General features: G+C 40.1%; 1 protein-coding gene across 3 annotated transcripts in view; it reads right to left on the reverse strand.

Annotated features, from left to right (window-relative positions):
* Positions 1 to 17115, reverse strand: part of LOC113111228 (forkhead box protein P4-like) — a 130729-nt gene that overhangs the window by 21482 nt on the left and 92132 nt on the right. The window contains exons 6-10 of one of the 3 annotated variants that reach the window (XM_026275814.1): positions 15453 to 15603; positions 10077 to 10281; positions 9381 to 9476; positions 7466 to 7570; positions 1351 to 1438 (exon numbers count right to left, since the gene is read on the reverse strand). In XM_026275814.1, the coding sequence (XP_026131599.1) occupies positions 1351 to 1438; positions 7466 to 7570; positions 9381 to 9476; positions 10077 to 10281; positions 15453 to 15603 (645 nt within the window). Of the gene's footprint in view, positions 1 to 1350; positions 1439 to 7465; positions 7571 to 9380; positions 9477 to 10076; positions 10282 to 15452; positions 15607 to 17115 lie in introns of all 3 variants that reach the window. The other 2 variants (XM_026275812.1, XM_026275815.1) reach the window with 2 other exon arrangements.

Genomic DNA, 17115 nt, shown 5'->3' on the forward strand with positions numbered 1-17115 from the left:
GTTTGAAAAGAGTGAGCAACTCCCCCATAGCTAACGGTCTCTTTAATGCAACCTAATGTGACCGACTGATGTCGTGTCAGCGCCTGCCAATCCTAACTGTCACTAGACGCTCTTCTGACAGCCTCTGCGTCCAAACAAATTACTCACAAGGACAATAAAACATCACCCACCACTAAACATAGCACATTTCAGGGTCATGAACGATTTCGCTTTATAATGTAATGCACCCTACATTACTTGTTTGGACAGTACAGTCTTATATCGAAAATTCAAATTTAAAACAAAAATTTTAAATGAGTATTTTTTTTTTTTTTTTACAAAACATTGTTGACTTTTGCACACACTCCAATTATAATCAACAAAGTCTACACTCCACAATAATAATTTATATACAGCATCTGTATATAATATGTTTTTTGTTAGTTTTTTTCTGATTATTTTAGTAACTTTACTTTTTTACTTTGTTAGGAACATTTTAAACATGAATAAATCTAAGTTCAATTTTACCAAGTGATTTATTTTCAAATTTTTCATTTATTTAAATATTTATTAATAAAAAAAATATTATTTTAAAATGTAGTTAACATAATTTAATTCATCTTAATAACAATGATAAAAAAAATGGGGACAGTTAAATGCTAACTGAATGATAAAAGATTGCCATGTTAATTTAAAGTAGCAATTAATCGGGACAACCCAATTTTAATATCGGTTATTTTTTTAATAGTGCTGCCCTAATGAAAATAACAAAACCACTTAGTTTGGAAAAATGAATGTAACATGGCCAACATCAGGAGAGTGAAGCAGAGCACAGAGGGTGTCTGTGGTCAAAGGAAGTCTCTTGCACTTCCCATGTCCACCCTTCTCCTTATCAGCTCTCTCATTAGAGATGACACCGTGTATATGTGCGCGACAGGCAGCCCGCGGTGCTTGCCGAGAGTCCGTGGCATGAGGGATGAGAGAGGTGCTGGGAAACTCTCTAATTGGGATCCATCAAAGGCAGATATTCTGGCCTCCTCTCTCGCACCACACTCTTCATTTTACAAGCTCCAGTGATCTCTATCAACTCATGTGACATGTAATGGGCAGAAAATCATGCCAGCTGGGTGAGACTTCTGCAAGACCAAGTCTCAGCATCAGTAAACACTAATTCAAGCCTTGATCCTCTAAAGTTGACAATTACTCTACCTGCAACATAATTACAAGTCCAAAATGTACTTTGGATAAAGCATCTGGCAAATGCATAAATGTAAATGAAAACATAGGGAAAGAGATAGTCAGGCAGCTTGAATATTGCGTTCGCAAGATTTTTAGAGAAATGTTGATTTTGCGTTTGTGCGCGCATCCCACCTGTATCTCCAGCTGTTGAACGACCTGCATCTGGACCCTGCACTGGGCCGTACTGCGATCATCCAGGGCGTGTTCACTGTTCAGGTGCCTGAGAGAGAGAGAAAAACGCAAACATGTGATGACATATCCTGATACACAGTCTACTAGATCAATCCGCGACCCTATCTAAACTCCCAGAGGGAGATCTGTAAGCATATTTGGACCATCTGCCACAAACCGTGTCGCTGACCTGCCTGATACAATGTGCACACACACACACACACACACTTACTTTACGGCTGTGTCTCAGCCTTTTGGGATTGTCTCACAGTTTGTGCCGCGTATGCTAACGTGTCAACACTACTGTACATGCCCGGGCATCATGTCCTGACGACACACACACTTAAACCCAAATACAGAGGTCACTGAAGCATCAGAGATCCAGTTGCGGCGTCAAACCATGACTTCACATAAATAACCACATCAAAATACGAGCACAGATAACAGTTTATTTTTCCACAGAAGAAACATTAAATGGAATTCTTTTGGGATCGCAACGGCCCTCTCAGAGGAAACCCCTAACAATAGTGGATTTCCACTCAAAAACACACTTTTCACTAGGCGTATAAACTCAATTTCCTCTCGCAAGAAAATAAAAACAATATTAGGACATGAAAGATGTGGAAAGAGAGTTTTCCGCTATGGACTGAGTCACATGAGCGAATGTGACCATGCTGTTTGCTGGAAGTGAAAAAAAATAAAATACGTTTTATTGTATTTATTGTCACTCATCTAAAAAACATGAACGTCTCTCTATATTAGGATGGAACGAGTGTCCTAATGTCTCTGTTATTCAGTTGAAATGCAGCTGGAGTGGGATATTATTTTGGAAGCGGTTTTGTTTTTTTGTCAGAAAGTGCTGTAGGCCATGAACTCTGAGTGGGAGTTGAAAAAGGGAAGAAAAAAACACCTGGATATGACTTCATTTGTTTTACTCATCAAGCGCTGCCTCAGATGGGTGAGCTCTGCCCATAGATATTCAAAGTCATGTTTTCTTTATGAAGCAATCCAAAACAACAGTCCAAAACACAACAAAACAAAAAGATGATACAATGCTGAGAACCAAACGAGAAAGCAAAAATCGAACAAGAAAAGTAAGAGCATAAAGTGATGGTGTCAGTTCGGACACCAAGATGAACTCTAGGGTCTGCGATCTTGAATCTTTCCTTCACACCATCTGTCTCATCCTTTACTTTTTATTTACAACTTCCCCACGCTTGCATTCACACAATTCAACCCCTGCATGTATAAACCAAATTCTATAATCCAATAAACATTCCTATATTCAAACGATGATGTCATGAAGCATTTGAGTGATGATGTTATTAATCTCTCCAGGTGTGGAAGTGGCCCCTCCCACCTTCTAACAACACACCTGCTGAGGTTTAATGACTCCAAGGTCAAGGGTCACAAGAGCGTATTATAGAAGATAAGATATTCCTTTCATTATAAAGCAAATTATAATCCTGAGGATTACTTCATATATTTGTCTCAGACTAAAAAATATAATCTAGCTATGCAAATATACTATCTAGCTATTTTTTTTTTTTTCAAAATTGGTCAGTATTGGCGAATACTATATATTTAATTAAATCGTATAAAATATTACTAAATTAATATCCATTTTTGATAATTTACATTATAATGTTGCGAACATGCCTAAAATCAGTCAATTTAGCTTTTAATGTTTCATTTTTAGTTCTACATGCAAAATGTTTATATAATCCAATTATCAGTTATTAGCCACGACATGAAAATGATTCTCAGTTTATTGAATCAGCTGGAATTTTAATACTGTTGCAGTTAATCTCATCCATTCTTATGAGGGAGTTCCTGCATTTTTTAGCACCCTCCTCTCTGGCGTGGGCGGCCCATCGTGTTTAGTTCTCTTCACGAAGGGAGAGCGGCAAACGGAAATGAGTGTGAGTGGCAGAATCTTAACCTTCGCAATACACAATCATCCTCATGATCCCGGCCTGCTTTATCTCAGTGACACCCGGCGCATGACACGACCGTTTTGAATGTCCGACTGAAGGAAAAGAGGGGTGCACATTTGCTCTCTCATGAGAAATTAAACAAAAACAATGATGTCACCCACTCGACTAATCCAGGCGGAGATAGACATTTTTTCCTTGCAAGCACATGATGATAATAACAAAAACATGATCTCATCTTACTCTCCCCCTCTACACCCCCCGTCTCTCTCTCGTTCTGAATAAAGGAACAGACCACAAGTTTTATGGCTCATAATAAACAGTAGCAGCGTTTTTCCGAGAGACCCGACAATGAGGCAGTGTTTACTCCCCGCACCCCAACAGGATTTTGAGGAGCATTTACAACAGTCACTGAAAAAAAGTTGCAAGCTAGCCCCGACAAAGGGCTTGAGTATTCTAACACATGTCACCCTGGAATGCCAGAGAAAACCGAACATCATTAAAGAGCTCAGGACGAGAGTGTGTGAAATAGAACAAAAGAGAAAAAAGACAGGATGAAGATTAAGAGTGAATGAGTGTTTTAAAATTCTCACACTACTCTCGCTAGAAAGAAAAAAAAAACGAGATTTCATCTGGGGATAAAAAGTGTTCTTATTATGTCCAGATGAAACTGACGAGACTTTTTTTCAGCATTTCCTGCACTGAATTCTGTGAAAAGGATTTTAAAAATATATAAAATGGCATGAGACAGAGCTGAGAGTACTATACTCTTAGTGGTTCATGTCGAATGTGTTTAACTGGAGTGCTTTTTAATAGTTTTTCTATGTAAACATTTGCTAGATCTTGCTGCTTTTTTCTGCGTCTTACGCATGAGTACCACAAGAAACAAAGTCAACTTATAAAATGGTCAACTGTTGACATGCATGCCAGCTCATCATGTTTAATTTCAAAACACTGGTCCAATCAGAAGAAGCAGGGGGCGGGTTAAACATTACCAGTGTGTTATAGTAGCAACTGCTAATTATTTGATCTCAAAAGTGGTGCACAGCTATGGCCAGGATAACAAAAATATAATATATATATATAGGAACTGTTAAAATTTATACAAATTACCATGGTTGTTTAAAAGCTAGGGATGTAACGATTAACTGCGAGCCAGTTGAAAATTGATTCAAATACGTGATGATTCAAACTGGTTGAGATGCTAAACAAATCGTGATTCATTTAGGGGTTGGAGTTTATAAAAATGCATGCCTTTAGAAAGTTGTCTGTGTATGATGCGCATTAAAGTTCATAAGTACCGCAGTGCTTTTTTTTTACAACACAGAATCCAAGGAAAGGCTTTAAGCGTTGAAGTGGTTGCCTCTCATTTCAAATGGAATGAGCCCAGACAAAACCTTATTTTGTTTATATGAAGAGATTTATTTTGTTTGTGTTACTTGTTTATTTGATTTGGGGCTTGCTATAAAATGTCAATTTAGTTTTGTTATTTACATTCACATTATATGTAAATTTCAATCACATTTTTAATTTAGCAGACACTTTCATCCAAAGCGACTTATAATTAAGGAATAAGGACAATAGAAGCAATCAAAACCAACAAAAGAGCAATATTATGCAAGTGCTATATTAATATATTATTATAGTGTTATATTTAAATTTCGCAAAATTTCGTTCGTTCAGCGGGCACCGAATCCATGTGGACTCATTTCCTACTATAAGTGGCAGGCAGCCAGATGGGGCTATAGAATAGTCAAAAAGAACAGAACACGAGAGAGAGAGAGAGAGAGAGAGAGAGAGAGAGAGAGAGAGAGAGAGAGAGAGAGAGACTCCTCTCTTCCTGTCTTTAGTGATGACTAAAGTGTTCTGACCAGGCCACGGTGCACGGCACTGACGGCAATTATCTGTCACCCCCTCCTTTCTTATCTCGTGTCCTCCCCCTCTTCTCTGCTTGCCCCGAGGCTATGTGAAATGAGACACAGCGCAACCAAACAACAGCTTTACTCTTAAAACTTTCCCAGACTCTCCGGCTCTTTGATGTGCGTGTCAGCGACCATCATACACTCTTTCAGCTCCTGCCCGCATGCACCGAACAACGCTCCTCACCCCCGTCGCCAGGGACGAGCAGAGGAAATTTACATACACATCTTTCCGGCCTGTCAATACAGCAGTCCCCTCGAGGAAGCACAGCTCTGGAGTCAAAAGGCGATGCGAGGGCCTAGCATCTCGTCAAAGGAAATAAACACACAGGGACGTGACCGCCACTCATTAACGGACAACAACACCCGGCTACTGTAACGGACGATGTTGACCTGCCGGATATCAAAGGAGGTGTTTGAGGGAGAGAAAATAAACAGCAAAGAGATTGTGCGTTGCGAGCCTCGAGTCCACTGGGGCAACGGCAGCGGCAACAGTCTGGCTCGCACCCCTGTGACAGGCGGACATGTCAGGACTTTCCACTGTGAAGTCTCATTATTTTAACACACAGAGACAATGGGACTGTTTACATCGCCTTCCCTGTCTGATCTCTTCCTCTCTTTATCTCCTCCCCCCCCCACCCCAGCATCCCTGAAGACCCCAAACTGGCAAACACACGCGCAAAGAAAAAAGATGGCGAGAAGAAAGAAGATTGGGAAAAGGGAGATAGAGGAGGGGAGGGAGTCTCTTTTTGATGTCTTTGCTTGTATCCAAGAAACAAAAGCTTCTAATTGTAAATTAGCTAATTAAGTAAACCACTAACGAAGCGTGAAAACAATTTGCTTGACCCAGCAGTGGAGCGCTCAGGGATGGAGAGGTGGAATTATGGGAGTGGGGAGCTAATCGGCCTCTGACAGCATTGAAGAGTTGCGTTCAGCTACCTGATCAGACACACACACACACACATACACACACATTCTTTTCCTCTACAACACAGGACGGGTCAGCAGGAAGGGAACAGAACATCTGTCTCTATGGTTACAAGTGGGGCATGTGTGAACTAGCTTCCTGTGCAAAAGTATTAAGCTGAACCTTTGGGAAAAAGTTTTGTGAAAACCATACAGCAACCATTTGAATACAGAACTGAACAGACCCAAAAGGAATCAAAGTTAGTGTACCTTTTGTTTAACTTTAGTCTATCGACAATTTAGTGTAAAAAAGTAATACTTAAAATTAGAATTATTCCTATTAGTACACAAACACACACACACACACACACACAAAAGGTCTACAATACACACTCACATTAGAGAGAACTTTTTCTAGACTATAAAGCATTGTTGTGCTCCTGGAATTCATTAATAAAGGAACACTGTGAGGTAAAATGATTTTAAACATTTAGCTGTATACTGTACACTAACTTTCAGCTTGTTTAAAAAAAAAGTGTTTATGCTCACCAAGGTATTTATTTGATCAAAAATAAAGTAAAAACAGTAATATTGTGAAATATTATCAAATTTAATATATTGTGAAATTAGCATTACTCCAGTTGTCAGTGTGACATGATCCTTCTGAATCTGAATGTCAAGAAATACCTTTTATTATACATTTTGAAAAAAGTTGTGCTTCTTAATATTTTAGTGTGAACCATTCTCTCTCTCTCTCTCTCTCTCTCTCTCTCTCTCTCTATATATATATATATATATATATATATATTGCAGATCTACAGATCTACAGAGTGCACTCTAGTTTACGCTGATTGTCTTCTATGACTGTGAAATACCTGTCTATCAAGCGTTAGCTCTCTTTTTTCAGACACTAGTACAGTCCCACAGCACTGGTGAATGTCTCACGCTGTCTCCAGCAATAACCTCGCACCCCCCACCTCCCTGTGGAATTCATTCGTCTCTGGTCTGTACAAACATCACATCTGAACACAGCTGTCAGTTCTTCTGGATTTCTTATTGCCTGTCCTCTCATCCCCACATTTACTTAAGAGCAAGAGGCCTTCAGTTTACAAGTGATCTGCAAGCTCATCGAAAAAAGGATGAATGCACACTGACAGAGGGAAATACTAATAGCCACAGACTTGTTTTGTGGGACGCAGCAGGTAACGACGAATGCTCTGCTGCACAGTGGGGGTTTTACGCGAGTTACGAGGTTTGACGTGAATGTAGCACATTACATGCTCGTGAAGTACAATTTGACGGACACCTGTCACTCACTTAATGAACTGGCCCATGTCATCGCAGAGCGCTTCGCAGCCAGGCCACTTGCATTCACCGTGTCCATAGAGCGGGTGAGAGGCTGTGTGTTCCTCGTGAGTCGAGCTAAAAGAGACAACAAAGATTTGGTTAGTCAAACTATAAATAATCATGTCACCCTGAACTTTGACTTTTGTCTTCAGAGTCACATGATCCTTCAGAAATCACTTTAATAGCTGATTTGTTGATCAAAAATGTCTTATTCTCAATGTTGAAAACAGCTGTGCTGCTTAATACTTTTATGGAAACTGTATTGCAATATTTTTTTTTCTTTAAAATCATCTAAACTCCTGCTTATTACAACGACCCATTGGGGTCAATATCAATATAATTTTTTTCCAGGCAGTCGGCATGGTAGACTAACACACATGCAACCAATACAAAGCAATGAAGCAATGGAAACAGTCTCGAACATTCACTGTCTGGGTAAGCCGATATAGCTTTGAGCCAGTCCTTCAGGAAGCTTCGAACAAATCTAGCTCAAGAGGATCTGGTAAATGTAAAAAAAACAAAAAAAAAACATAGCTTTTCCATAAGTGTGACTGACAGGGTTCCAATAGTAAGTGCGTATCATTGTATTAGCATTTTGTACTATGACACCGAATGTCGGTTCGAATGTCGTCCGATGCAGCCAGGAACAATAAGCCGACATCTAATTACAAATGAACATGGACGGTATTCACATGTTTCTCGTAATGGTGGGAGCACGGATAAGGTGGCTGCTGATGTGCTGACAGGGCCTGCTGGTGAGGCCTGGGGATAAATGCTATGGTCTTGTTTCGTTTGAGATACAGCCACTGTGTGCTCTATGGCTGAGAAGTTTAGTTCGGGTCTCTCTGGCCCCGACTTCTGTAGAGACCCATAACAGATCAGCCTCGAACCCCCACCAGCAGTCTTATCCAGCAATTTTTCATTTTGGGCCTGGCCAACCGCCATGGGCTAGCATGTAGTTTGGTTTTTTTTGTGAGGGCAGGGACCACATAATCCTTTGTCATGTGTCTGACTGTTGCTAAGCATGGGCAGGGGGCTAAAGGGGGGAGCGCGGCTTGTGGCGGTTGAAGGTCTGGGGAACTCTTCCCAATTCCACATCAGAGTACTGCTTAATATGAAGCAGCTTGCTAGCAGATGAGGTCCTCCCGATGCGGCGCACACACACGCTCCCTCCTCCTCTTCATCAGATGTGCTGGCAGCGGACGGCCCACGCAATTCAGAAGCTGCTCGAGTGCTAGACATTACAAACTACTGGCAACCACACTGTCCACATGTGCCATGCATTAGCCTCACCGCACAGTTTTTCTTTCCTTTTGAGTTGCATGTACGTGTGTGTTTGTGTGTAAATGTGTTAGGCCAAGTCAGGGAGAACAGTGTTAGAAGAAAACATGATGGAAGGTGTGCTTTTCTTCCTGTTTAGCCATGTCCGTGTAGCATGACAGGGTGGGGCGTGTGTTAGTGCTGCTAGTGTGTGGAGGTTTATTTAGCTGTAGTTTGGAAGCCCCCCCAGTGGGAAAATGGCCATATTACATAAAATATCCACAGAACTGCTATAAACGTCACACTGAGGCACCATTTAAGTGAACGGCAAAAATTCATTAAAAACTTGATTAAAAACCTTTTGCTGTTTGGAGTTTTTATTTATATATTTATGCAAACTATACATACATAGTATACATATCTTATAGTGTGTCTATGTGTGTATGTATAAAGGGGACTGGCCTGGGAAGGTTTGATAAATTACTTTTATATAACAACAATGTCTAAGTTATGTACTCATTTAGATGGATAGGTAACCTTGTGTGGGTGTGTATATATATATATATATATATATATATATATATATATATATATATATATATATATATAGTGTGTTGTTACTCACTGGGTGCTCTGCATGGGAGCGCCTTTGGAATAAGGCGTGAGATGCTCATCACTGGACTCCTTGGTGAAGGAGGAGATCCACTCAAAGAGTCTTGCTCTTAAGAATGGAAAGAAGGCTTGAGTACCCCACAGTAGGACCACTTCTCTCTCTCTTTCTCACTCAAACATACACACACACACACACACACACACACACACGGCTGCCCACCTCTCAATGAAATTATCACAGTACACCTTCAGCCACTCCACACACACACTCATGCTGAACTGGCACAGGGGCGTCAGTCATGCTGAGGGCATGCTATGTTCTGAGGAACTCACACGAGCACCAAATATCAAATGAACCCAGGCATTTTACATCAGCTCATCAAACGGCAACTGACAGCAGAAACCTTGAAATACGACATGTGTGACAAAAATATCTATTTATGAAATCTGTCATGTAGCACGTAGCTATAGCACTTCTTTGTTTGGTTATTTTCAATATACTGTTAATTGTTACTTATTAGCTGTTTGTAGTTGCAACCAGTGCACAGATTTTACTATCCACCTGCTGCAGATGATTTGATAAAATAAATATACATATAACACACACACACACCTATACATTTATACGTTTTTTGATTTATCATGCCGTTGATTATAGAATAAAATTCTCAGGTGGACTACAAAGTATGCTTGTGCATTTTCCACTGACCTGTCTCTCTTTGGAGTGTGCACAGAGTTCTGTCCATTTGGCAAAGGATGATGGGGGATCTGAGGTGAGACCTTGGAGGCCGAGTATGAGGTAGTGTTGGAGCTGTTGGTGGTCAGATCGAGGCCCTCGTGCTTCATGACCTCCTCTGTGCTCTGAACACCGGTCACATCCTTCCACAGCTGCTGCAGGTCAGTGGGACACATGGCTGAGATGGACAGAAAGCAAGTGAAAGATTACTACAAACTATAAATCATTATTCATTACCATAAACCTCAATGCCCTTAGACAGAAAAGAAGTGCTATAATCCATAATCTCCACTGAAACACAAACACAAAAAGGTGCTTTAAAAGCCCTGAGTCAACAACAGGTGCCGTATCATGAAACCTTTTCTAGACAGTGAGTTTTTCAGGATGTTTATCCGTTTTTCTCTTCTGTGTACTATAAGCCCAATGTTGAATGATGATAGCTCATTTGGAAAGCATCCAAACCTGTATCTCTCTCTATCACACCTCCATAGCACCCCCCCCCCACCTCACTGCATCTTGAACAGTGGCCAGCTGGCAGCGCATCTCACCCCAGAGATCTCAAAGCCTGGCAATGCGCTGACATTAGTGTGGCAAGCCATAAAACACCAGGCACACACCTTGCCACACTTCACTACAGGAGGGGGACATGCCAATGGGACTTGTTAAGTTCACGGGACGGCAGAAGGAGGGACCCATCCAAATCGGAGGAAGAAAATGGCTAATTTCAGAGTGTTTTTGTTATCTTTCAACATATCTGCGAATCCCCCTGGCTAACTGCATTTGTGATTCTCGCTGTCCCGACCAGCACTGCAACTCACTGTGTGAATTAATCTTAGCGAGATGCACTCTTGACATTTTTTTTTTGTTTGTTTTGTTTTATTTTCTTCTTAAACTTGCTGAATTCGGGATTGTATTTTGTCTCTTGGAAAGGCAGAGGGGGTCTAAGTTGGGAGGGAGATTTGAGGGAGTAAAAAAAAGTGGAGAAGAAGGGGGGCCGCCCAAGCTCGTCTGGCACACACTGTTCCCGAAAAGCCACAGCCTGCTACGCTATCTTACATGGCAAAGACTTAATAGCAATCTAAATATTATGTCTGGTCCGCCAGCATTCTTGTCCCGGACCCCGCCAAAACAAAACTCCTCGCCTGGCCTGGCTCTATTCATCCCCCCACCTCCCTCTCTTACCACCAGGCCTGGGGCCAGGGAAATGATGTATGGCCACACTTGCAGCTACAGGCTGTTGTTCACTAGTCACAGACAACCTGACAGAGCACCAAAGGGCCACGGATGTATTTTAACCCTGCAAATAACCGAGCCAGCTTGGTGACGTGGCGCTGTTGCCTTAGACGAGGAACGAGAGGTGATTTCTGCAAGTTTCTACTTTTGTGAAAGAGCAGCCAGAACACAGGAAGTGGAAGGGAGGACGCAGGGTAGAGATTACGGTTTACTGTAGGCGGTTTACCTACAGTGAAGTGTTTTTGTATCTCATTTTCTTCCAAACACACACAACACAGTTCCACACACAGGGTCAGGTGAGGCGTTTCCTACAGTGGTTGGCCACACACTCTCTATTTCTCGCACACACATTTCACAGAAAACCAACCTCAGATTTCCAGTGTGTGCTACTGAAATTGTTTAATATTTAACATTTAATAGTTGGTTTATTGAAGCTGATGTGTGTCGTGACGTTAAAACTTTACCTAATGTGCAGAGACTATGAGTAAACCATTCTTAGGTCGATTTCTCTGACATGTATAAACACTGCTGTGTTTTCAAAACATCACTCTGTTAGTCTTAGAAGCCTGGCATAGCAACACTGTGTCAACCAATAGTGTGAGTTTGGGGTGGGGCTAACGGTTTCTGACCAATGGCAGACAAGTGTTAGGGAAACCTGCTTGGAAACGGACATTATTTTTGAAATTCTTCTTGATGCAGCTTAAGTCATCTTTCGATTTAATTTAAAAGAGACAAGATAGTCATGTCGTTTTATTTGTATCCAAAATGATGTGAATATCACAGAGTGCTGAAAACTCTCATGCACTGTTTATTTCATTCATACTCGAAGACGGAGAGCGCTCTCATGCAGAAAGTCCAAAACGGACTCATGTGATAATATAAAAATAATAGTAATAATAACTTCTGACATGCCAGGAAATCCCTAATATGGACATCCTGTTTTCACTGTATCTAAGCTTAATAACAGGTATAAACCGATAACCGTCTATAAATGTTTGCTACAATGAATGTTTTGTGTGTGTTTTTCAAGTCTTCTCCAAAAAGTGTTTGTAGTATATAAACTATTATACTGATTATACAATCATTCATAAAATTGTCATTAGTAAAATATATATCAAAAATATTATAGAATATTTACAAATTACTAGTTATTGTCCAGGAGTGTTTTTTTTTTTATTTCTTAGCCATTTTTTGCTAATTAGACATACATAAATATTATTATTATTATTATTATTATTATTATTATTATTATTATTATCAAAATCTTACTGACCCCAAACATTTTTATAGTAGTATAATATAAAATATAAGCATTTATGCTACTCTTTTATGCACTACAGATCAGACTACATTACACGTTCTGATTATCATTTACATTTGATTCGTAAGTAGATGTCCGATGCTCACGAGGCAACATTACAAATTCCCCTTTGGTTTCTAATGTCTGCCCCCACCTTCTAACTACATGCATCAAAAATCCTGAAAAAAACTGAAGAAAAGTTTGGCACGGTGATCACAAAGAATTAAGCCGAGTCCGACAGATCTGGTTGAGCCCTTTGGACAGGAATTAAAATGTCTTACTGTAACTGTTAAGTGAATCTTACAAAGAAACAAAAGTCATCCAGACTAGCAGTCTGTTTAATGTCTAATGCTTGGGTTCGAAACTCAAGGTTTTCTGCAGGAATGACTAGGCATGCCAAACAAACACGAAAACAACAACAACAGCGGTTGGCGCCACCCATGGATCAGAGAACAAATCCTTTTCAGCAGCAGCTACAGCCAAGCATGACTAGCCAGAAGAATGCGCATGGTTGGCTGGTCAGTCATAATGGAGGACTTCTTTTCAGAGAGGGATTGTGGGGAAATTCCATGATTCTGCTCTGTCGCAGGATTTGTTGAAGGGATTCCAAGAGCCCAGAGTTTATTGTTCTTCAGACCCCTTGAAACAATGCAATAAGCAATGGGAGTGGGGGTGTGAGGGTCTATGCCAGAAAGATGCCAAAGCCAAAAGTTTACAGCTGTCGCGAAAAATTATTTCAATCAATCTGTGAACCTTCCACTGCCTTGTTCCTTGCTCTCTCCCTCTTTTTTTTTTTTCCAAAAGACAACTTTTTTTTAAAAGCAGCCGTGTGTAAGTGTGTGTGGCAGGCCCACTCAGGATTCCGGATGACGAGTCTATGTTTTCTTAAGACTGAAATAATCAGAGATGTCAAGAGCAATGGGTGAAAATGAGAGTCAAGAACTCTAATAAAAGACTGGGATCATTTTGGAGGCCCTATCGGCAAGAGTGGCAGGGATTTCGGCATGGAAACTGGAGCCGGTTCCCTGTTTGTTCTGTCCTGTTGAGGCTCTTGCAATGTTACGACCGCTGTGGAACCTGTAAAAGTTGATGTGTCTAATTTTGGCGAATGGTGGCCAGTTTGCAGTCAGGATCCATTACTGGTAGAGTCTCTTTGACAAAAAAAGGAAAAATGGAAAAATACATTCAGAAATGATCCAAAGCCTCCATTTCCTTCTGTAGGATAAGTGCGTCTGGAGTGTGTAAACTCATGGGCGCACACACACACAGATAAGCACCCTCCTTTCCTCTGTACAAAGCCCGGTGAATTTTGTGGCATATTTTAGCTATTATCCAAATGACTGCCTTCCACAAAACCAACAATCAAGCTTTGCTTTTATCTCTTTATGAGCTGATTAAGTTAACAAGCTTCACATGTGGCTCTATGGACATGGCTGTTGTTAGTCTCCGGGGGGCTCCATCCCGCTCTAATAGATTGAGATGATAGCTCATTGCCAAATTTAGGAGGAAGACGAATAAGGGATTCATTTTACAGCCAGCTTTATTAGCATTCAACATTGTGCGTATAGTATGGGGGCAATATGAGAATGTGTGTGTGTGTTTAGTTGGGGCTGACTAAGGAAGAATAAGCGGACGTTGGACGCAGGTCTGGCCACAGCCTGAGAAAGCCATCTGGTCCTGGGCTATGTGTATGAACACAGATGCTGCATTTATTTAGCACGCAGTATTTCCTCCAGAGCTCCACTTTCCTTTAATAGGCATCACTAAAGAAGCGAATCAGACACTCTGTGGTGTTTTTCTGGCTGTTGAGGACAGTTGAGGAGAGCTGTGAAAGAGACAGACCACCAGGTTGAGAGGCCTGTGGTTGTAGCACCTAGAATTAATATTGATGAGCTAATGGAGCAGGGGAAGAGTTTTTCACCTTTAAAGATGCACATTAATTCAAGTGATTCAGTATCTGTAATAAAAATGTCTGACAATATATTCAATTCATTAAAATCCCCTTACTTTCAGAGTAAATACTACAATAGAAGAATGACTTAAATAGTTTGACATTCTGCAATTTTGGTATGTTAGTTCGACTTTTTTCTTCTTCCATTCAACTAGGTATAAAGGTTCAAGGAATAAAACTGACATTCAAAATAATTAATAATTTTCAAAATAAATAAATAAAATACCTATTTAGATCTAAAATATAACAGTATTCGGTCTTAGTATGTTCCCAGTTGTATACATTATAAACAAGATAAACAAAAATTAGCAAGTGCAGTAATACAAAATACACCTCATGAACAAGTCTTAGTATTTTATGCAGTAATAACTAAAACCTTTAAAAACATGTATATAAATATTAGGTGAAAAACTTTAGGGGGAAAGAAAAAAAAAAGAAAGAAAGAAATTAGTTTAAACACAAGCACTTAAATTACTAACTGGAAATCAATCAAATCTGAAAACGAACTTAATCTGTAAGAAAAGTAAAAGTTTTATAGCCTAAATAGTTATATTAAGAAAAACTAATATAAATGAAAAGCAGATAAAAAATTCTAAAACTAAAATGAAAACTCAAAATAAAAGCTAATCTAAAATATTTATTAAAAGTACGTTAGCATAGAAATAATACTATAATATCTCAGGGCCGCACATGTGGTCTTACAGACATCTACTGAAACTCTATCTCAGCAGATGCAGTAAATCATCCACATACTGCATCACAAAGAGTATTCAGATCATCTTACTCATTTGCAGGAAAACTAAATATCGAGCCGTGTTTCACAGATAAGTATGCATACTGTGCATGATTGCATTGTTATGTTTACCTTGCTGCAGGCTCTGAATGGGTACTGCTCCTTGGCCCGGCTGTAGGCTCACCAGGCCCTGTCTTTGTAGATTCAGAATGTGTTGCTGCTGTAGTTGTTGCATCTGGATCAGCTGCTGCTGGAAAGCCAGCTGTTTATTCCCCAACTGCTGCTGCTGAGAACGAGAGAGAGGGAGAGAGGCATGTTACACAACAAAACAAACGGATGGGAAAAGTGAGAGGAAGAGACTTGGAGAGCTTCAGATGGAGAGGGTGGGCTCATTGGCTTTCATAAACCTTCAACCTCGTCTAGGACATGTTTAGATAGGACACATCCTGAAATAGATATATTATCCCCTCCATTCAACCAAAGCACTTCCTGTGGAGGTAGACAACAAGCAGACAACAAAATGCTGAGACTTGGTTAAAAGTGTCAAAGTGCATCGCGAAACCTCATGCTTTAGGAGATAAAGCATTAATCTGTTAGTGACAGTTCCATGTGGTCTAGGACCGACACCAAAGACAAGCTCGCAAACACGCTCGTTCATTCCTGCATGTAGCAATCTGTTAGCATGTGGTTGGCGCGCAATTAACACAGCAATAAACAGTGACTAACAACATCTGCGCACAATGTTAAGTTAACAGTTCCAGATTATATGACATCAGATGTTTATCATTTTACGATAAGACATGGTATTTTTCACTATGCATGAAATGTGCTTTGTGAAACCTGAGAAGCATGACTCTAAAACCCTGTTTCACTGTTTCATAAACAGGTCTCAGTGTGTGTGGATAGTCATTATTCACCTATCAAGAGATTTATTTTTGTTCCAGCCGACTTCTGGTGACGTTTAACAAAGAGATGAAAAATGAGCAAACCATTTTATCAGCTATGACATAAGCACATTGTATTCCAAGACTAGCCCTAAACTCGTATAAAAACATGACATGAGTGAGAAAAACCGTCAGATCTTCAGCCAGAGGTGGTAAGGGACATAAAAAAGGTCCAAGGTGGGAAGAAAAAGTTCAGTTTAAAGGTGATGCATATAGTTTTTGATGTTTAAAATGTCATTTGCATGGCAACGTTGACTCAACCAATGACACTTGCTGAAGCGGGGATGGGCAACACTACCGTTCAAAAGTTTGGGGATGGTATGATTTTTTTGTTTTTGAAAGAAATGCTTCACATTTCTCAAAAGTGACAGACATTTACAAAAGATTTATATTTCAGATTTTTTATTTTAAGCTATTGTTTCGAACTTTCTATTTACCAGCAAATACTGAAAAAAATTATCATGGTTTCCACAAAAATATATTAAGCAGCACAACATTGATTATATATATTTTTTAAATCATGTTTCCTTGTTCAAAGTATGCATGATACATTTCACTTTTAAAACAATAAAGCAACCATTACACACTCATTTCTCCAGCAGAGAGGTACAGATTTGTAGAGCTGTGTGTGCGTTTGTGTGTGTAAGGGTAAGGGTGAGTGCTATGGAATACATGGCATGTGGCGATAAGGTCAGTTGGTGTCGTGGTGATAAATGTCCTCCTTCCTGAACTGGCCTGAGTTAAACCACTCTTTCCAGCGACACACTTTTTGATGTTCCCTCAATGAGAGATGGGCCTTATCTCCTTTGAGATAACGGTGTGAAAAAAGTGGAAGGGAGAGAGAAAAAAAA

Source organism: Carassius auratus, chromosome 11 (genome assembly GCF_003368295.1).
Source record: "Carassius auratus strain Wakin chromosome 11, ASM336829v1, whole genome shotgun sequence".
Lineage (NCBI taxonomy): Eukaryota > Metazoa > Chordata > Actinopteri > Cypriniformes > Cyprinidae > Carassius > Carassius auratus.